Here is a 22,937-nt window from a genome sequence, read left to right on the forward strand (position 1 = left end):
ATAGAACAGTAGTTAGGGCATCTCCCTTTAGGTCAATGTTTAGACTTCTTCTCTCCTCCATGACAATGTTAAGGTCTCTTTCAGAATGCAGATTAGGGCATGACATATTCCCTTTGACTACGTCTAGATGTTCCTCCTTTGACTGCGGCTAGACTGTTGCTAGGGCATCCTCCTTACTGCGGCTAGGGCATCATGAGACTTAGGCTAGCGTATACTCTTAAGATCTCTCCTCCCACCAAAACCCAAAGACAAGTGGAGAGGAAGAGATCACAAGAAAAGTGTGTGCAAATGACTTGCAAGCCACCCCTTTTTATACTAAAACGTTGAGCACAAGTGGGGTTTATTTGGTTGCTGGCCAACCTTGACGAATTGTCTTATAACACAAATAAATTCATAACTCTATGAATACTTATCAGAATCGGATGATCTTTAGATCAATCCTACACCTCTGGATGAGAGGGATCCAAGAAAAATATCAGCTGCCATTAATAAGATGACTCACATGGAGTTTGGCCCTAGTTGCCAATTTTAACACTCCCTCTCAACTAGGGAGAACTCCATCCGCTGATCCATCTGTCCGACTGTACTATCTTTGCCATCAGTGCCCTGCATTGCTTTGCTCTGCTTTGCAGAACCATGAAGAAGAAGAATTGATTGAGAATGTCTCATACCATTCTTTATTGACCCAAAGTCAGTTTCTTATGAGGAGAGTGTGTCATACCACTCTTACTGACCCGAAGTCAATTTTATTGATCCCAGATCAATATCACAAGAGAGTGTCTCAAACCACTCATATTGATCCCAGATCAGTTTCATTAATCCTAGACCAATGGAGATCATCCTAGCATAGGGAGTACAGTAGATACAACGATGCGTCCATAGATAGTACTACCATGGTCCCTAACCCCATTTCCCTCCTCATTGATCAGATGAGAGGTACTTCCCATGAGTCCCAAACTGCATGGGTAGGATGCCTCGACAGGAGAACTAATCATCCTGTCCACAAGAGAACGAATCATCCTGTCCCACATTTGCCACGGAAGAACTAATCATCCCGGCCCATAGGAGAACTAATCATCCTGTTCCACATTCACCATGAGGTGTCACAGGGAAGGCTGAGCCATTCACCCTGTACACAGCGCACCACAAGGGGAGGGTGAGTCGCCCTATGGTCGCGTGTTGCTCCAGTAAGTACCCCAAGCCCCCCAGAGCTCTCAGAGCTCAATGCATGCAATATGCAAGACCCTTATAAGAAGGTCTCTTTAACGACTCTAAGTCGTTTGGGAAAGTCACAGATTTGACCTTTCCCCGGGGTTTTGACAAAATGTCTGCGGCCTGTACATCAGTCTCAATGCAATGGAGCCTCCTCGCTCATCGACTTAGCATATCCCAGATAAGGTAGTATCTGATGTCTATCTACTAGAGCAATCATCGAATATGGGATTCCTCAACAATCGAATCCCCCCCTGGTTGTCACAGAGAATCACAGTGGTATTCATCATGTGTACAAACAGCTCACTAAAGAGCTTCCACAACTAGGCAACTTCACACGAGATCATACTCGTAGCTATGTATTCGGTCTCGGCAGTGCTTATAGCAACCGACTTCCGCTTCCTGCTCATCCATGATATCGAAGCAAAATCCAAAGAGAACCAGCACTTAGAAGTGCTCTTACGATCCTCCACATTGTCTCCCCAGTCAGCATTCGAATAATCATGCAGCTTCACAATTCCGGCAGTGTATCTCAATCCATGAGAGATTGTGCCCCGAAGATATCTCAAAAGATTCTTGGCACCAATCTAGCAAGGCTCGACCATATATGAGCTCATCATGCTGACTGCAAAACATATGTCCGGACAGAAGTTCACCAAGAACATCAATGCAAATGAGTTTATGAAACTCAGAGGCATTTCCCAAATCTTGTCTGGCATCATCACCATATAACTTCTGTTATATACCTAGGGGGGATAATATGGGGTACAAAGGAGGTACCCAAGGGAATAATGTAATAATGGGATGGGCCATAGCAATGTTGCACAAAGCGGGGACGTTTTTTGGAAGCGGGGACGCGGAAGCATCATTTTCCAAAAATCTAGGAAGCGAAGCGTCTGCTATATATATATATATATATATATTTGCATTTATACTCAAAACAACCATCCCAAATACCAAATTAGTTGTAGAAGACATGAAAACATGCATATTTTTGCATAAATCAAGATAGATATAACATCCATTGTACATTAATGATTAATTATTCGAGCGTCATCCATTTAGATGTATCAACCATCTAGAATCTAGATTCTTCTCCTCTTGTCTAGTCGTTGCCTCTACCTCGATTGTCTAGGGATATTAGTCAACATTGCCTAATTTTGATCAAACTACCTAATTCAAGACTTAAAATATGGTAGAAAAATCTTAACATGCTTGATCGATGATTTTGACTTGATTGAAAGGTAATTTTTTGCTAAGGGCGTGCCGCGTGACAAAGGAGTTCAAAAATTAACACCACCAACACTAGGGTACATATAGGGCTTGGTGCTCTTGATTAAATATTAATCGCATACCTTCATACTTGATATAATCTAATGAAATGCCACAATCCCATTGACCCTGAATTCCTGAAAACTGTTAAGTCTGTTGAATTTTGAATAGGATATGAAATTCTATTTTCTCCATATGAAGGCCAATGAAGCTGGAACCACTCTCAAACATCCTGAGTCATTTCATGGTAATGTTAAAAATTTAAGTCAAAGGATGAAAATGAAAAATAAAGGAGAATGTCACTTTTACTTTAAGAATTTAACATTACCATGAGGGAGCATCTACTATATTTATATTTTTTTTTATTTTTTTTGCCTTCATTCCTCACCCTAACCCAAGGTGGACCCACCCCCAACAAGCAAACTCACCTAAAATTTAAAAAAAAAATTGAAAAAAAACGATTTTCTAAATGCTTTTCTGGAATCGTACGGAAGCGTACGCTTCGCCCTCCGAAGCGCCACGCTTCGTACTGCCGAAGCGCCGTATGAAGCGCGCTTCGGAGGAAAGCTTCCGAAATTTCCAGGAAGCGGCAAAAAAATTCGGAAGCGCGCTTCCGCCAAAGCTTCCTAGACGCTTCCGCACGGAACGCATTTCCGAGCTTGAACCGGGGGGGGGGGGGGGGCTTCGTGCAACATTGGGCCATAGTAATAAATAAGGTGGTTAACCCGTATCATGTAAGGGACCACAAGTAGTTAGTAATAATGTTATGGGCCCATGGTATTAGATAGATGGTATTGAGGGAACCATGGTAATGACCCATGGTATTGTATGTATGAGGCCTATATAGAGGCTAGAGACTCCACATTGAGAGATGTCAAAGAATATTGTATGAATAGGCATATGGCTTGTGGAGTGTTCTCCTTTCTTAAGGAGTGAATGTATGGTGTTGCCCTACCTTAAGGGTTTGATATCAATAAAGAAACATTTCTATCTATATTCAGTCTTCTCATTTATTGGGTTTATTTGTATTCTCATATATTTCTGGGTTAGATCTATAACAAGTGGTATCAGAGCACTTTCTTGGGCAAAAGTGGAGAATTTTTTTTATTTTTTGCAGGAACTTTCTGGGGCAGCAGTTTGCAGATCAGATTTGTACGTTTTGGGGCAAAATCTGTAGAATCTAATTGCAGATCTGAATTTTTTGGGAAAAAATACCCGATTTCAAAAAAAAATCAGCCGAATCGGAGTCCGGATGAAGGAGATATCGCTGATTTAAAATCAAAAGTGTTGCAGACAATGTTTTCTGGGCAGCGAGTTTGCGGCACAGATCTGGACATCCTGGTGCAAGATCTGCAGAATCTAATTGCAAAACTGGATTCTTTGTGAAAAAATACCCGATTTCAAAAAAAAAATCAGTCGAATCAGAGTCCGGATGAGGGAGATATCGTTGATTTAAAATCAGCTATTTTTCAGCGATTTTTTGTGACGACAGGACAGTTGCAACGTGGATCGACAATTCCAGTGCCTAGATCGAGATTTCTACCACATGGGAAGATGCAGAATGGTTGTTCCATTTCCGAAAACTGGTCATAATAGGGATTCTAAGAAATATTGACTGAATTGTGGCCATTTCAGATTTTAGCCAAAAAAAAATTGTGATGGTGGGCCTAGATCAAAATTTGAGGGACTTGTATAAATTTGATAGCTCTAATCCAGCCAAATGGCTAGCACAAATGGAGAAATATTTCACATTGAATTACATCATGGATGATGCGACTCAGCTAAGTGTGGGAAAAATGTACTTGGACCACGAAAGATGGCAATGGTGGCAATGTCATCAAAAATGCCATCCAAGGACAACTACTTGGCAGATGTTCGCAAAATCTATTTGTGACCACTTTGACCATAAATCTAATTTTGTGGGTCCTCTTACTAAGCTCACACAGACCGGCACACAAACTAGCAAAGATTTTATTTTTACAGGAAAGAAGGAAACCAAGAAACCTAAAGGGTTATTTTCTACTGGTATCTCCTTATTGCAGGTTCATGGATTGATTCAAAAGGAGAAGATCATTGTGTCTATAAATCCTAGTTGCAAATAAATCTCATAAATGTCAATTTGGCAAAAAAAATTGCAAGTGCCAGCAAAACACATTGAAAACACACAGGTTAATAATGAGGATGTACAAGTTTATAAAGATTTGAAGATTTCTATGGACAAGTATGTATTGCATTCTGATTTTTATGCTTCAGATATGGCTAATGAGGATGTTGTTTTGGGATACCCGTGGATGGAATCGGTGGGTACTATAAATATTAACATGTAGAAGAAATTCCTGAAGCTCTGGTATAAAAAAGAAAAGAAAATTACATTACAGGATATTTCCATCAATAAACAAGTAGAGTCCACGGAGGCTGAAGCAGACGATGTTCCAGGGACTGACATATCAGATGATGAACCATTGATGATCGACAATCAAACACAAACAGAGGCTGAAGTAGAAAAGGATATAGGTGTTGATACATCAGATGAGGGCTCAGTGGTTGAAGTAATATTGGAAGATAAGACACCACAGCAGGCACCACAACATGCATCAGATAACAGTCAGGCTCCAGTAAGGGGTGAATTAAAGAAAAAGACACCGTGGGTTAAAACTTCAACATATCATCACCCACATCACCCCGCAAAACAACAACCAACAAGATGGCAACCAATTAGCCACAAGGACAACAACCCCCGCATGACAGATAGAGAGGAGCGAAGATCCACCTACTACACATCAACACAGAAGTGCTGCCACGGTCAACTTCCATCTCAATCGAGCGAGGCACCAGCGAGATTGAGGGTTCACCTTTCTTTTGGATGGCTCGATGCACGTGCATGGTACCAGTGGACTACTCTTTTGTGTAGATCTTATTATTTGTGTTATTTCCAAGTTTCGGGGACGAAACATGCTAAGGGGGGTGGAATGTTATATACCTAGGGAGGATAATATGGGGTACAAAGGGGGGTACCCAAGGGAATAATGTAATAATGGGATGGGCCATAGTAATAAATAAGGTGGTTAACCCGTATCATGTAAGGGACCACAAGTAGTTAGTAATAATGTTATGGGCCCATGGTATTAGATAGATGGTATTGAGGGAACCATGGTAATGACCCACGGTACTGTATGTATGAGGCCTATATAGAGGCTAGAGGCTCCACATTGAGAGATGTCAAGGAATATTGTATGAACAAGCATATGGCTTGTGGAGTGTTCTCCTTCCTTAAGGAGTGAATGTATGGTGTTGCCCTACCTTAAGGGTTTGATATCAATAAAAAAGCATTTCTATCTATATTCAAATCTTGTTTTTCTTAGGTTTATTTATATTATCATATATTTCTGGGTTAGATCTATAACAACTTCTGAAAGTTAAGATCCTCGAGGTAGTCACGGGCTTGCAGTTTACCATTCCACATCCGGAATCCAACTCCCTCTTACTTCTACAAGTGAGAGGGTCAGCACCTATCAGAAATAGATCGTTCTTAGAAGGTGCTGGTATGAGAGGTCTATCATCCACAACCTTCAAACAATGGTTTGGATCGGCTTCACTCTTAGTGAATCTCAGCTTCATCTGACAGCTATCAATCCTCTCATACTATGCCCGGGGTGTTTTGCTTCAAGCCACAGAGGGATTTCTTCCACCTGTATACATGAGATTCCCGATCATGAATCTCAAACTCCTCGGGTTGTTCCAAACCTATGGACCTGCTACATGAGGGGAATGGTCCCCTTGTAGGATTTTCCTTCGATACATCTCAGACATGTACCTTCATGCTCTTTATGCTCTTCTTGAATTCAGGCATCCCTGTCACCATCTAACTCACATCGAGTAGGGTTCCATAAGTAGACCTTCGGTGTTATAGATGAGATATGTCAATTGACATGATCCCCAATGGACCATCCTGCAACTTGATACAAATTGCCAACCCTGAACCCATGAGAAAAAGCATCTTTTGAAAATTCTATTTTCAAACACGTACCTTTCCATCGATGAATGCCACCCTGAAACCTTTGACTTCCATTGCCGAAATGGACACCAAGTTCTTCTTGTGATCAGGTACATAAAAGAGATTCTTTGAATGAATTGAGTTACCCTCATTCAATTGAGGGGTAACACCCTTTCCGAGATAGGTGGCATTGGCTCCAAGTATAATCCCACGAATGTTTCCATCTCTACCAAATTAGAGAGAGAGCACCCTTCTATTTGATGGAGTGCCTTGAAGCACTACAATCAATAAGCCAAATTCCCAAAGAATCTGAAGGAGAGGGCCAATACAAGATAACACTTCTTTATCTTATCATAAACAACATTTGATTCTTCATACCTGGGGTTCCTTGCTTTCTCTGAAAATTCGGTCGTTTTCTTGATGACCTGCATTAATTGTCATTCCTCTAATCATTGAAGATGTCCCTGGAATGATTGTTATCATCATCAAGTGATGTGTCCCTGCCATTCGGACACTCCTTCGCATAATGGCCAAACAAGTCATCTGTCTTTCTTTCCACCCTTAGATCCGGACTTTCCAATGAAGTGATCTTTAGGTAGGCCATCATAAGCTTCCGCTACGCCATTCTGATAATGTTCTCTGCTTTGATTTCACCCTTGGTGAATTTGAAGAGGGATGAGGAATCCATTGATCCTTTTGTCCTTTCCCAACTGTCTTTGGTGATTGCTCTTTCACTCTTGCTTGGGCATTGTCTTCACCTCAGCTCTAATACCATGTTAAATTTAGGTATGTTCTATGCTAGAGCAATTTATTTCAATTTTCACAGTTAGCTTAATATCTTTTCCAGATTAGCAATCACATCAGCATTAAAGTAAACTGCAGATAGAACATAAATATAAATCACAGAAGACAAGCCAAGACAAGAGGACACAAGATGTGGCGCTAGCCAGGGACAAACCCCAATGTGGGGAAACCCTTCATCAATTCTTCTTATATGATCTTCAATAGTTCAGCAGAGAGAGAGATAATACATATACATCAGAAGTCAACATTTTGACTTATCAAAATAAGAGCAGAGATCTTCTCTAAGAAGATGTCACATGAGGTAGTTGATCTGAACTTAGGTGAAGGCAGACTGCTTCAACAGATCCTCTAAGGTGACTCCATCACCATACTGCACCTCACTGTGCTGCACCTCATCATCATGCTGCACCCGTCACTGTGCTGCACCCATTCACTGAGCTGCTCTTGTCACTGAGATGCAACCAGTCATGGTTGTACCCATCATGGTGCACTATGCTGCACCACTCACAGTTGTACCCATACATGTTGTTGTACATACTGCCTCCACTATGCTGCAATCATTACAGTTGTACCTATACATGCTGCTATACATACTGTCATCATGCTGCTGCACTAACTGTCACCTACATCCAACCAAAACAGCTTTTTCCCTTACCTTAAAATTACCCACACAGACCTGCATCCTCCTTTCTTCAAACTCGGCCTAGCTGTAGCATTTAACAACCCTCCACGCAGTCACTAAGAAACCCTTGCTATGATGCTATGGCCTATGGCCTAGCACATAGCAACTCTGAAGTAAATGTCCTCAAAACAGTTACATAAACATCATTAACGCAGCAACATTAAGGAGCTGACTTCAACGCTTTCCTTTATTGTATAACTATGGCTTTTCAAACAGTCCTGAAGGCATGTCTATATCAGCTTCCTTTATCACACAGTCACCTACAGCAAACATGCATCTTAATGTTGTGATAAGACATTTCCTTGCTGCGTTATAGGGCTACCTTTGTTGCTTCATTGACAGTGGATGAATGCTCCCTTAGGACTGTGGATAAGGGTTGCTTTAGGCAACGTATTAGGGCCTTCATTAACAGCATATTAAGGCTCCTTCTGGACTGCGTATAAGTATCTTTTGAACAACGTATTAGGACCTTTCCTAACTGCGGATTAGGGCCTTGATTTAGGGCCTATATTAGCTGTGTATAGAACCTCCTCTTAGCTGCGAATTAGGGCCTAGTTGCTGCAGAATAGGATCACTGTTTAGCTGTGAATAAGGGCTCAACAGATTGTGGATTAGGGCACCTTAGGACAGCGTATAAGGGCCTCTTTAACGGTGAATTAGGGCCACCCTTAACTACGGATTAGAGCTCCCTCCTTGACTGCGTAGAGCCTTCTCTTTTGACTGTGCCTTGATCTCGTATAGAACAGTAGTTAGGGCATCTCCCTTTAGGTCAGCATTTAGACTTCTCTCCTCCATGACAGTGTTAAGGTCTCTCTCAAAATGCGGATTAGGGCATGGCATATTCCCTTTGACTGCGTCTAGATGTTCCTCCTTTGACTGCGGCCAGACTGCTGCTAGGGCATCCTCCTTACTGCGGCTAGGGCATCATAAGACTTAGGCCAGTGTATACTCTTAGGATCTCTCAACCCACCAAAACCCAAAGACAAGTGGAGAGAAAGAGATCACAAGAAGAGTGTGTGCAAATGACTTGCAAGCCACCCCTTTTTATACTAAAACGTTGAGCACAAGTAGGGTTTATTTGGTTGCTGGCCGACTTTGACAAATTGTCTTATAACACAAATAAATTCATAACTCTATGAATACTTATCGGAATCGGATCATATTTAGATCAATCCTACACCTCTCGATGAGAGGGATCCAAGAAAAATATCAGCTGCCATTAATAAGATGACCCACATGGAGTTTGGTCCTAGTTGCCAATTTTAACACCTAACCGTAATCTTTTGGTAGAAAATTACTTTGCAACTCTTCATCACCAAGAGATAACTCTTAGAGAGAGGTTTCTATTTGATTTTCCTTGCTAGATTGAACCTTTATGAGCCTATGTAGTGCCCTCTTGGACATCTAGCCAGCACTATGGCGCTCTCTTGGCCCTCTATTCAAAGCTACAACTTTGCTGTTAGCTTCACAACTTGGTTTTTCTCTCTCCCTTGACCCCTATAGTGTTCCATTAAGCCTCTTCTCAACACCATAGCGCCCTATTACCCCTCAGTGCGGCACTACACCCAAATTCATCCCTCAAATTTGATCTTAAAGTCATTTTTCTTCCTTTCTGAGCCTCCACAACACAAAATTGATCCTCTAGCATGTGCTATAACACCCAAATAACCCTTAGTCTAGCACTATTGCCTCATTTTCTCTCTCCTAAGTTCCATTTTTCGTTCCTTGACACCTATAGTGCAGCACTAGGAATCTTCCCAGTGCTATAGTGCATCAATGGCTCTCTTCATAGTGCTACACTACCTCCTTGAGCCTCAAGTCAGAGTCATGATTCACTATTTCAAGCCTCTTTCTCTCGCAAGTTATTTTCTCTCAAGTTTTCCTTGGGTAACACATGAACTTACTAAAGGTAAAAGACAAGATAGAGCAAGGTCATTGGAATGAAAGGCTCAAGAACTTTTATCATAGTTCAGTAATCCTCAATTTTAGTTCCTCGGCTTCCTAGGGTTTGTTTAGCTAGAACATACAGGGTTTCATGCAAGAAGCCATTCTAGTGCTTTTAGCTCAATTCTTGTAACAAATCTTCATATGTTATTTGTGTTCAAGATTGAGTGCAAGAATCAGTGCTTCCATGCCAAGAAACCCTTGTTCCTTCTCAAGTGTATAGGGAAACTTCTACATTGGAGGATACATAGAGACCTCAGTCAAGATAGTAAACTTGTTTCAATTGTAATCATCAAGAGTACTTCCAATCCATATCTACCAGTCTCGCCTTTCCCTTCACTACTAAATCCCAATGCATGTTCACAGGAACAATCATCTTGGACCAAACCTTTAAGTCCTTTGCAGACAACATTTGAAACTAATCTACATAATGGGTGCCTGTTGTTTCATTGTTTTTACAGAAGAACCATGTGTATGCCCAAGAGTAAAACATACTAAATTTCAGTGGTTGAGCACTCATACAGAGTGGACCCTGATAACTCAATTAATCAAAATCTTTGGGATATACATGGTCAAAGGCATATCAATTGTTTCAAAGAGAGCATTTTCCCGCAAATAGACGAGGCTCGAAGATATACCATGTTGACAACATATATAAATCAAAGGAGGAATCTTTAGTTAGGTGAGCCCCTACATGTTTAATGGAAGACAACCTTGAACAAGCTCATAAAGACAAGGAAACATCAAGCGAAGAAAGAGGAAGCAAGGAATCAAAAGTTGTTGCATATAAAATGATCTCTTACAATCTCTCCATTCATATGCTTTCCAAGGATAATTTAAAGCAACATCTTGTGGACCTCGCCAAGCAACAAACAATGTTGAATCCACACCTAGTCTTACTAAAGAGGAATATCCAGTCACCTCACAAGCCACATTAGAATGCTATGACATCATGGAAAGCCTACTACGCAGCAGAGGCACAATGATTAAGTTGTATTATGAAGACTATGTGGCATGTATTCAAGGCATTATGAAACTCTCAATTAAGGACCCAATCAGATGGGGGCCACTGTGTAGCTAATTTTTGAGAGGTTTGAAAAAATCTTTTATTATATTTGTAAATTATGGAAGCTAAAGAGTTGTAAATGACTTCAGAGAAGTTCAACAATCATAGGAGGCAGTTACTAATTGAATCTATAAATGTTGTAAAACTCTCAACAAGGGGGGTTGCAAATTTTTTAATTTTATTGATATACCTACAGATTAGAGCTAGGAGGTTGGTACTTCTGCACTCATTGTTTAATATTTAGAAGTGTTAAATTTGGCAACTAGTGCCAAACTCCACCTTGGACTACTCATATGATGGAGATGATATTTTTGTTGGATTCCTCCTTCCGAGAGGTGTAGGATTGATCTAAGATCATCTCATTCTGACATGTAAAAATGGAATTATGAATTTATTTCTTCTATGGACAAATTGCCAAGGTCGGCCAGCAATCTAATGTAGGCTTAGAAGCCCAAAAGTCATGTCTCTTCACCCTCAACGTTGCATATAAATAGAAGGAGCATCTACCTCATTTGGACATTCATCATCATCACACATATCTCTCTCCTCATCTGACTGGGTCGTACAAATTTCAGGACAACCTTCTTCTCCTCCACACGTGCAAAGGATTGACTGTGTTTTCTGTTTTCCTGCGTTGACCAAGTTGCAGCAAGTTTGACCAGCGTTGACCAAGCAGCGTTTGACCTTGTTTGACTGCGCTTTTCTTAGGAGAATTTCTATTTGGGCATGTCGCATTCTTTGGCGAATGCACAGATTTCGAGGATTTTAGGGTAGTTTGACCAAAGTTGCCGCAGGCCATTTGACCGCAGGTTTGACTATGCGTTGACCAAGTTTGACCGATTTCTTCAAGACTATTTTGCATTGATTTGCACTGTTGTTGGAGGCCGAATTGATTGGGTTTGAACGAGCTGATTTGGAAAAGTAATTTTTTTGATTTGACCAGCGTTGACTTTTTGGTTAGGGCATCCTGTTGACTGCAATTTGACTGGATAGATTTCACTGTGCTTGGGCAAGTGAATTTTGTATATTGTACTCTCTCTCTGTTGAAATTTTGAAGAATAATAAGAAGATTTGCTCAAAGGGTTTTCCCCACATTGGGGTTTTTCCCTAGCATCCACCAAATATTGTGTCATCTTGTCTTGGCTTGTCTTTTGGTTATTGTTTATGTTCTATCTGCATTTACTATCACTGTTTATGTGATTGCTAATCTAGAAATTGATATTGGGGTAATAAGAAAATTGAAGTAAATTGCTCTTAAGCAATAGAACATACCATTGTTATCTAAAATTAACATGGTATCAGAGTTGACGTAAAGACAAAGCCCAAGCATGAGTGAAAAGAGCAATCACTGAGATTTGTTGGACAAGGACAAGATTCAATGGCCTCCGCATCTTACTTCAAACCTAATGACAAGCTCAATGATAAGTCTGATTATCATGGATGGAAGATGTCTCTTGATTTGACTTTGGAAGAGCAGGATGTTATGGACTATGTGCGGGGAAAGATTACTGAACCTCCTTCAAATGCACCGGTTGTCACTAAGACAAAGTACAAGAAAGGTGAAGTCAAAGCTAAGACGATCATTAGGGATTCTATTAGCAAGCATTTGGTTGCATACATCTCCGATTTAAACACATCTAAGGAGATGTATGACAGGTTGGTTGGCATGTTCAAAGTTAGCAATGCAAACCAACTCCTCTTTCTCAAAAACAAGTTGAAGGACATAAAGAAGGGAAGAGGTGAAGATATCCAATCCTATTTCATGAAGATTACCGAGATCAAAAATGATCTTCTTTCAATTGGAGAAGTTATTGCTGATAGGGAGCTCACTCTCATTGCCCTTGGAGATCTCCCTCGTGAATGGCATGTGTTCAACACTACTATCCTCAACAATGATAGGATTCCAGGTTTTGATTAATTGTTGACTACATGTACTCAATAAGAGACAAGGATGATAGAGAGAGACATGCCTTCAAATAGGAATGATCCTACTGCATTCTCCGCTCATGCTAAAAAGAAGAACAATGCAGGTTCAAAGAAGCAATGTCAAGGAAGACCGAGATTCAAAGATGGAAGAAAGGGAAGATGCTTCATTTGTAACAAGTTTGGCCACTATGCTAGAGAGTGTCCTAATAGAAGGGATACACCTCGGGATGATGAAAACAACTACCACAACAATTTCAGGGGCAACAACAATCAAAGGAATGGCAGATTCAACAACAAAGGAAAAAGGAATGCTCCTGCTACTCAACATGGAAATGGTCGACCTCCCAAAAGATCAAGAAACTCCAGGTATGATGAATCTAATGTTGTAGATAACAAGCAAAAAGAATTTTATCTTATATCTGCCCTCTCTACTGCCTCTCCACCGGATACCTTGGGAAATTGGTTGATTGATAGTGGTGCCTCAAGGCACTTCACTAGGTATAAGGAAGCTCTTTCAAATCTGATAGAAAAGGATACAAATTTGGAAATCATTCTTGGAGACAATGCCACCTATCCCGTGAAAGGAGTTGGGAATGTTACTCTTCAATTGAATCAAGGTAACACCATTCATCTACAAGAAGTACTATATGTACCTGATCTAAAGAAGAACCTGGTATCTATCTCGGCAATGGAGGACAAAGGATTCAAGGTAGCATTCATTGATGGAAAGGTACATGTTTGGAAAAGAAATTTCAAAGAAGCATTTACTCTTGGATTCAGGGTTGATAGCCTATATCAAGTTGGAGGAAGTCCATTGGGAGCTATGTCTTGTGACACATCTCTTCAATCCAAATTATGGCATTGAAGGTTTGCTCATCTTCATTATAAAGCCCTACCCGATGCAAGGAAGATGGTGACAGGTATGCCCGAATTTAAAGTAGAACATGAAGGTGTTTGTTAGGGATGTGCCAAAGGAAAACATCCAAAGGGACCATTCCCCTCAAGTCATAGCAAGACTACCGATATTTTGCAATTGGTTCATTCATATCTATCTGGTACGTTGCCCGTGACATCTTTGGGAGGATATTTATATTACGCTATCTTTGTGTACAACTTCTCTCGCAAAACTTGGATTTATTTCTTGAAGAAGAAGGACGAAGTGTTCACATGGTTCTGCTCTTTCAAAGCCTTGGTCGAAAATCAAACAGGGAAGAAGATCAAAATATTGAGGACCGATAATGGAACCGAATATGAATCAAATGAATTCAATGACTATTGTAGAGAAGCTGGCATTAAGAGGGAGACTACTACCGCATATACTCCTGAACAAAATGGTGTTGCTAAAAGGAAGAATCATTCTATTATAGAAGCCACCCGTGCCATGCTTCATGATCAAAGCCTTCCAAAGTTCCTATGGGGAGAAGTTGCCAACACTGTCGTGTATGTTCAAAATAGATGCCCTCATCAAGCATTGGACTCCAAAACTCCTAAATAAGTTTTCACCGGTAAGAAACCTGATGTTTCTCACTTTAGAATTTTTGGTAGCCCCATGTATTTTCATGTGCCGAAATAAAAGAGAAGCAAATTGGATGCATCTGGGAAGAAAGGAACATTTGTGGGCTACAGTGAAACTTCAAAGGCATATAGAATCTATGTGTCTGGTCAAAGAGAAGTGGAGATAAGTCATGATGTCACCTTTGATGAAGATGTTGCCCTTGGGAAGATTAGGAACCTTGTTATTCCAAGGAAGGACAAAGAAGCAGACACAGGAAACTAGGAAGAACTGCAGGATGAGCTGATGCCCGATGTTGAAGGACCAATGGACCCCATTGATCCACCTCCCCATGAGCCCTCCTCCTCAAAAAGGAAACCCTCATGACTTAGGGAAACTCTCGAAGATGCCGAGAGACATATTGCACCAAGGGGGACATTTCGTGAAAGTAAGAAGCCGAATAGGTACCAAGGGTACTTAGTTGCCATGAGCACCATTCTTCAAACTGAGCCTTGCACATTCGAAGAAGATGTGAAGCACCAAGTATGAAAGGATGCTATGAACGAAGAGTATGAGTCAATTATGAAGAATGATGTCTGGGATGTGGTCCCTAGACCTAAGGACAAATCTATTGCCACCTCGAAATAGCTCTACAAGATCAAGCATGGAGCTGATCGAAGTGCTGAAAAGTTCTAGGCCAGGTTTGTTGCTCGAGGTTTCACTCAAAAGGAAGTTGTGGACTATGATGAGAAATTTGCACCAGTTGCCCGATATACCACCATCCGTTCGATTATAGCCCTTGTTGCCTCGCAAGGATGGAACCTACACTAGATGGATGTCAAAACTGCCTTCTTGCATGGTTCAATTAAGGAGGAAGTCTATGTAGAACAACCCGAGGGGTTCGAAGTTCAAGATCGTAAGACACATGTATGCAAGTTGAAGAAAGCCCTCTATGGGTTGAAGCAAGCTCCCTGGGCTTGGTATGAGAGGATCAACAACTATCTGATGAAGTTGGGTTTTACAAGAAGTGAAGTTGATCTGAACCTTTACTTTAAGGTTGAAAATGGTAGACCTCTCATCTTGGTACTTTATGTCGACGATCTCTTTCTGATAGGTGGCGGCCCTCTCATTCATCAATGCAAAAGGGAGTTGGCTTTCAAGTTCGAGATGAAGGACCTAGGACTGATGCATTATTTCCTAGGATTGGAGGTCTGGCAAAAGCCAAGTGAGATCTTCCTTTCTCAAGGAAAATACATTGTGAAGCTACTTGAAAGATTTGGGATGGTGGATTGCAAGTCCATGACTACTCCGATGGAACTTAACTTCATAAAGTTAAGCGGAAGTGTTGCTAGGCCGGATTTGGGAAATCCTTGTGAGTATCATCAACTTGTGGGGGCCCTAATGTTTTTGGTGAACCCTCGTCTGGACATATGCTTTGCAGTGAATACATTGAGTCAATTTATGGTCGAGCCTCATCATATACATTGGATTGTTGCCAAGAATCTTCTAAGATATCTTCGGGGCACAATCACCTATGGATTGAGATACATTGCCAGGAATGTGAGGCTCCATGGTTATTCTGATGCTGACTGGGCTGGCAGTGTGGTGGATCGTAAGATCACATCGGGATGTTGCTTCTCACTAGGTTCTGCTTCGATATCCTAGATGAGCAGGAAGCAAAAATCGGTTGCTTTGAGCACTGTTGAGGCTAAATATATTGCTACTAGTATGACCTCCTGTGAAGTTGTTTGGTTGAGGAAGCTCTTTAGTGAGCTATTTGGACATGTGTTGGATACAACCATGATCTTCTACGACAACCAAAGTCGGATTCGTCTTTCTGAGAATCCAGTGTTTCATGACTGCTCCAAGCATATTGATATCAGGTACCACTTTATCCGAGATATGGTACAACGGGGAGCAATAAGGCTCCATCACATTGGGACTGATGATCAAATCATAGACATTCTTACAAAGCCCCTGGGGAAGGTCAAATTCTTAACCTTCCGTGAACGACTTGGAGTCATGGAGAGACCCTCTTATGAGGGTCCTATTTGAGTTGGATATTGAACTTTGGGAGCTCCGAGGGGCTTGGGGTACTTCTTGGAGCGATGAGCAACCATAGGGTGAATGGTTCACCTTCCCCTAGTGGTGCGTTGTATACAGGGTGAGTGGTTCAACTTCCCCTAGTGGTGCGTTGTGTACAGGGTGAGTGGTTCACCATCCCCTGTGATAACCCATGATGGTTGATATATGCATAGGATGAGTGGTTCACCTTCTCCTATGGCATATGAGCAGGATGAGTGGTTCACCTTCTCCTGTCGATACATCCTACCCATGCAGTCTAGGACTCATGGGAAGTACCTCTCATCTGGCCAATGAGTTGGGAAATGAGGATAGGGACCATAGTATCAGGTACCACTTTATCCGGGATATGGTACAACGGGGAGCAATAAGGCTCCATCACATTGGGACTGATGATCAAATCGCAGACATTCTTACGAAGCCCCTGGGGAAGGTCAAATTCTTAACCTTCTGTGAACGACTTGGAGTCGTGGAAAGACCCTCTTATGAGGATCCTATTTGAATTGGATATTGAACTCTAGGAGCTCCGGGGGGGCTTGGGGTACTTCTTGGAGCGATGAGTGACCATAGGGTGAGTGGTTCACCTTCCCCTAGTGGTGCGTTGTGTACAGGGTGAGTGGTTCACCTTCCCCTGTGATACCCCATGATGGTTGATATATGCATAGGATGACTGGTCAAACTTCTCCTATGACATATGAGCAAGATGAGTGGTTCACCTTCTCCCGTGGATACATCCTACCCATGCAGTCTAGGACTCATGGGAAGTACCTCTCATTTGGCCAATGAGTTGGGAAATGAGGATAGGGACCATAGTACTACCAATGGATGCATCGTGTACTACCGTACTCCCTATGCTAGGATGTTTGATATTGATCTGGGATCAATGGAGACTGACTTCAGGTCAGTGGAGAGTGGTATGATACACTCTCGATCATTTCTTCTTCATTATTTCTTCATAGTTCAGCAGAGCAAAGCAGGGATGACAAGGATGGTACAGATTGTCAAATGTTTTGGCAAGTGGAGTTCTCCCTAGTTGAGAGGGAGTGTTAAATTTGGCAACTAGGGCCAAACTCCACCTTGGACAACTCATATGATGGAGATGATATTTTTGTTGGATTCCTCCTTCTGAGAGGTGTAGGATTGATCTAAATTCTGACATGTATAAATGGAATTATGAATTTATTTCTTCTATGGACAAATTGTCAAGGTTGGCTAGCAATCTAATGTAGGCTCAGAAGCCCAAAAGTCATGTCTCTTCACACTCAACATTGCATATAAATAAAAGGAGCATCTACCTCATTTGGACATTCATCATCATCACACATATCTCTCTCTTCATCTGATTGGGTCGTACAAATTTCAAGAAAGCCTTCTTCTCCTCCACATGTGCGAAGGATTGACTGGGTTTTCTTTTTCCTATGTTGACCAAGTTGCAGCAAGTTTGACCAGTGTTGATCGGGCAACATTTGACCTTGTTTGATGGCGTTTTTCTTGGGAGAATTCTGTTTGGGCAAGCCGCATTTTTTGGCACAGATTTCAAGGATTTCTGGGCAGTTTGACCAGCGTTGACCGCAAGCCATGTGACTGTGCATTGACCAAGTTTGACCAATTTCTTCAGGACTATTTTGGGCTGATTTGGACTGTTGTTGGAGGCCGAATTGACTGGGTTTGACCGAGCTGATTTGGAGGAGTAATTCTGTTGATTTGACCAGCGTTGACTTTCTGGTTAGGGCATCCTGTTGACTGCAGTTTGACTGAACAGATTTGACTGTGTTTGGGCAAGTGAATTTTGTACATTGTACTCTCTCTGCTGAACTTTTGAAGAATAATAAGAAGATTTGACCAAAGGGTTTTCCCACATTGGGGTTTTTCCCCAGCATCCGCCAAATATTGTGTCCTCTTGTCTTGGCTTGTCTTCTGGTTATTGTTTATGTTCTATCTACATTTACTATGTTTATGTTCTATCTACATTTACTATCAATGTTTATGTGATTGCTAATCTGGAAATTGATATTGGGGTAATAAGAATATTGGAAGTAAATTGTTCTTAAGCATAGAACATACCATTGTTATCTAAAATTAACAAGAAGCCTTGAAAGGCCATTGTTGGAACTATATTATTGCATCCGGCTTGTCTTTGTTTCTAACTACTCTTAAACAATTCAAGGTTTAAGGGGGGATTGTTAGGTAAACTTGACTCAAGGAAAGAGTCAAAGTTGAGTAGGTCAAATGGTAGAGGTTTAGGGCATGTGGTTTAGTGCACCTAGGTTTTCTACCCATGGAATTCATGTATGAAACCTTTAAAAGGCTAAGTGAAGACTCTATTGTAATAGGCATGGGGAGGTGAGCAGTGAAAGCTCACTTGGCCGGGTTGGCTGGGTTTTGGCGAAGGGATCTAATGAAATTCCATTAGATGTGGTTTTCCTAGGGTAAACTCTGTGTTTGTGTATTGTGTTGCTGCTTGTTTTTAATGTTTTCGCTCGCGGCAATTTTTTAACAGGAACAAACTAAATCCAGTCAAGATGTTTTAAAACAAAAACCATCTAGCGATCTATTACTTTTATCATCAAGTCCACTAGCTACAAGTAAAAAACTACATTTACATAAGCATCTACCATTCTATTTTATTCACTAAAGTGTGAGTCAATCAAGCTTCTTTAGAATTTCCAAGAAACTCCATCTTCATCAATAATACTTTTTCCTGATATTTTAGGCCTCCAACGGGACCCTGATATTTTGTTTTGTTACTCCAAGCCATGCCTGCCGCGTAAGTGATGGAAACTGCCCCTCTACTATTCACTATATACCCTCTAACACCAGTTGTACCTAGTTTCTTCCTTGAGGCTCCATCAAGTTGCAGCCTCCAGGTTGCAATTATAAAAACCTTCTCGGTCAAGGTGAGTCATTCTGTTTATCACTCTTGGCTTTGTAGGAAGCCCTTTGAATACAAAATGTTGCCCTAAATTCTCCCTGCTCTCCAACTTCCTTCTGAATAGAAAAAGACAAATTACTCACCCAACTCGGGGCTCTCACTATTATCTTATTCACTTTGGTTGTCATTCTTGTATACGACCTACTTTGTACGTTCAAAGGACCTAAAAGCAAACTTGGTGAGAAAATACCATTCTAGCATACTAGCATTCTTCCCTCTAGGGCCAAAAGGACAAATCCTATCCCAGGTGAGATTACGGATCAAATACCAGATCCCTTGCCAATGTACCCGAAACTTCCATTAACATGCTAAAAAAGGAAAGTCACAACAGTCTCCTCGTCTATTTACCATAGAAGACAATAAGAGGGAACATCAAATCCTTGCTTCATCAGGCAAGTGTTTCAACAATCAAATTGTTGAGAATCCAATCGATACAGATTGTATCCACTGAAATCGTAGCACTATGAGAAGATTATACAGAGCAATCTTTCTACAGTATAGAAAAGGCATCATTACATCATGCAGAGTTGCAGCAACTGACTATAATTTCCATTCTTAGCAACTGCTATAATTTCCATTCTTTCGGAGCCAATTGATTTAAATCCAAATCTACCGACATAACTGTATAATGGAGCACTTAATTTTTCGAAATCAATACTACAGGAGGGGCATTACCATTCTGCAAATAAGGGCCATATTCAGTGGCGGAGAGGTGCATTTTGATGTCATCTAGCGTCTCGCACTGGCTTAGATTGTTGTAATCGGCCGTTGTCAAGAGGCCCGACCTGTATCCTCGCACAATTGCCTCCAAGTATCCTCCATGGATATTGAATGTCAACGCCTCGAACCCATACATGATTGCTACTTTGATTTCCAAAACTAATGTTAGTACAGAGTAGATCTGAACCTGTTAGGCCTTTAAACCTCCAACATGAACGGATCAGTTTATGGGTGTTTGGATCGGGTTGGAATCCGCTCTCTCACCCACAGTGCGCAGAGAAATGTATCAATGTCTGATGAGAGAGCAGGCTCGCGTGAAAGGGCCAAAGGATTTGTCACATCTATTTTATTTTTTTAATACAGTAATTGCTTCTCAAGGATCACATTATGATGAGGGAAATGGGTCATGGAATAGCACTCATACCACATTTTATATGGATCCACGAGATTGGTATTGACAAAGTTGTATTTTAGAGGAAGAGGAAGGAGGAACCTTATATTGGGTGGGTGGATAATGGAAGAGTTTTTTGTTTTTTAAATTTTAAATTTAGAATTTCATGGAGATAAATTTTATATAAATTAATTGTTTTATATTTTATAGTTATATATAAAGAATTGGAATTTTTTTTGGGTAAATCATATCAAAAAAATTTAAGTTGACATTTTTCAAACCACTTATATTACTAGCAATTATTCCAAAAGGTATAAAGAGAGGCTAATAGGATTATTAAATTGGAATTGTTGAATTTTTTAGAAGAGTTAATTGGTTTGTGGAAAACCTTGTTTTCTTGGACTGGATCATTGTGCAATTACTCTTCTTTAGATGTTTTGTTTATATCTATATTACAAGGAACACATTGAATGTCTTATTTCATTTTAGAGTAAGTTAATTACCAAAAATCAAGAGGTTAAGTTAATTACCCAAAATCAAGAAACCTTTATAGATGTCCAAGTATATACGAAGAATACATCTCATTCATATGCAATACCAAATCCATCTTTTCTTTTCTCTGAGTAAAATTTCAAAAGCATGAACACATGCCATTTCATATGCACAATAAACCCAACTTCTGAAATTTCAATGCTTGGATGCATCCCATTCATATGCTACAGTAAACCCATATTTTCTTTAAATTTCAATCCATAAACACATCCATTCATGAACCATAACAGAACTGCAAAAAACAAAACCCCCTGACCCGTTAATACATTATCTACTTAAAGAGAGGTAAGATGAAAGGACAGCAGTGTCTACGGATCCTCCATGTCTCCGAAGGAGATGAGGAGCGTCTTGTGACCCATTAATGCATTAGTCTTCTCAGGAGTGCGAGGTAAGACTAAAGAAAATCAGGAGTGCGATGATTTGCATATTAAAAGGAGGATGGAACAATAATGATATTAGTTACAAAAGAAGTAACCATTTTATGAATTTTAACAAGAAAAACATATACCAATATGAACTCAATAATGTTTTTTGAGTGAATATGCTAGCACTACTCTGAGAATGATGGAATATGTGATTCTTAAATGACTTGATTACCTTAGGTTCATTAAATATTTAGTATATTCTTTTCAAATTGACATTAACATTGAACAATTAAATTGTGATTAATCTTACTAATGAATTCCCGATGTTATTACAATTTACATATATAAATAGAAAATATAAATAATAATTTTCATCTATAAAGGAGCCTAAGAGTGGAGGCAAACCAAAATGCATTATGGTGATGGTAGGATTCAAAGATGTTATTTAAACTAAATGCAATGCCCTTTCTTAAACTAACGAGAATCGGCAATTGTTCATAACACATGAATGAATTCAAGTGGCCATTCATAGAAATAATATGTCTAAACTTGAACAATATTCATAACACAAATTACAGTTTGGGATTCAAAAAGATAATGTGTCAAATTTCCTTTGAAAAGCTTTCATTAAGTGACAGAAAAAATCGTCTATATAAGTAATTAGTAATATGTATGAGCTGGGTGATGATTTTTCTATTCGAGTAATAGGATATTTATATATGTATGAGCTAGGTGATGATTTTTCTATTCTAGTATTAGGATATTTATATATGTATGAGATAGGTGATGATTTTTCTATTCTGGAAAGTTACACCCTATTTTATCATGGAATAAATAAAACCAAAATAAAATAAAAATGATTTTAACTAGATACTAAGAGAAACTATTATGTGATAAATAATTAACCAAGAAACTAAACATTCAAACATCGAAGTAAGTAAGAACATTAATAGTTATGAAAAATCTAACCTTTCTTTTAACATTTTATAATACGCATCCCAAAAAAAATTGTTATGGGTTATTTTTAGAATCTAAACCCCTTGAAACAGCTGAGAAGATTTCGACCCATGTTTTATTTTGAAACGAATCGTATTACTTCTAATTGGTCCCTTGCCTTTGCTTTTCCAAAGTCTTCAAGCGAAAGAACATCAACAATGGATAGTTGTTGCATGTGCAAAGGGTCATGCTTTTTCCCAATAGCAACTTAATGTATTCCAGTTTCCTAGTTTTTTAACTCAAATAATTAAGACTCTACATATAGGTTTTTCCTCAGGTTTATGATATTTGATCAACAAAGGGGATCACTGTGCATGTGCACGGATAGTCCATTCTGTGCAAAATGAAATCATTTGGAAAACTCTCATGAAATCTACTCAAAACTACAGCCTGCAGGAAATTGACACTATACGAATGCAGCGATTGTTATGACAGAACATAAAGTAAATTGGTTTCAGATTAGAAAGGATTGGAGATTTGTGCGTAAGATTTATTGGAGAAACAGTG

General features: G+C 40.0%; 1 protein-coding gene across 2 annotated transcripts in view; it reads right to left on the minus strand.

Annotated features, from left to right (window-relative positions):
• Positions 1-20,543, minus strand: part of LOC149231911 (V-type proton ATPase subunit d2) — a 39,717-nt gene extending 19,174 nt beyond the window's left edge. For both annotated transcript variants that reach the window (XM_089379315.1, XM_089379314.1), the window contains exon 1: positions 20,082-20,543. In XM_089379315.1, the coding sequence (XP_089235441.1) occupies positions 20,082-20,262 (181 nt within the window). In that variant the 5' untranslated portion in view covers positions 20,263-20,543. The remainder of the gene's footprint in view (positions 1-20,081) is intronic.
• Positions 20,544-22,937: the final 2,394 nt, after the last annotated feature.

This window comes from Pinus tabuliformis, chromosome J (genome assembly GCF_031772625.1).
Source record: "Pinus tabuliformis cultivar Carrire ecotype Pingquan chromosome J, CPIR1, whole genome shotgun sequence".
Lineage (NCBI taxonomy): Eukaryota > Viridiplantae > Streptophyta > Pinopsida > Pinales > Pinaceae > Pinus > Pinus tabuliformis.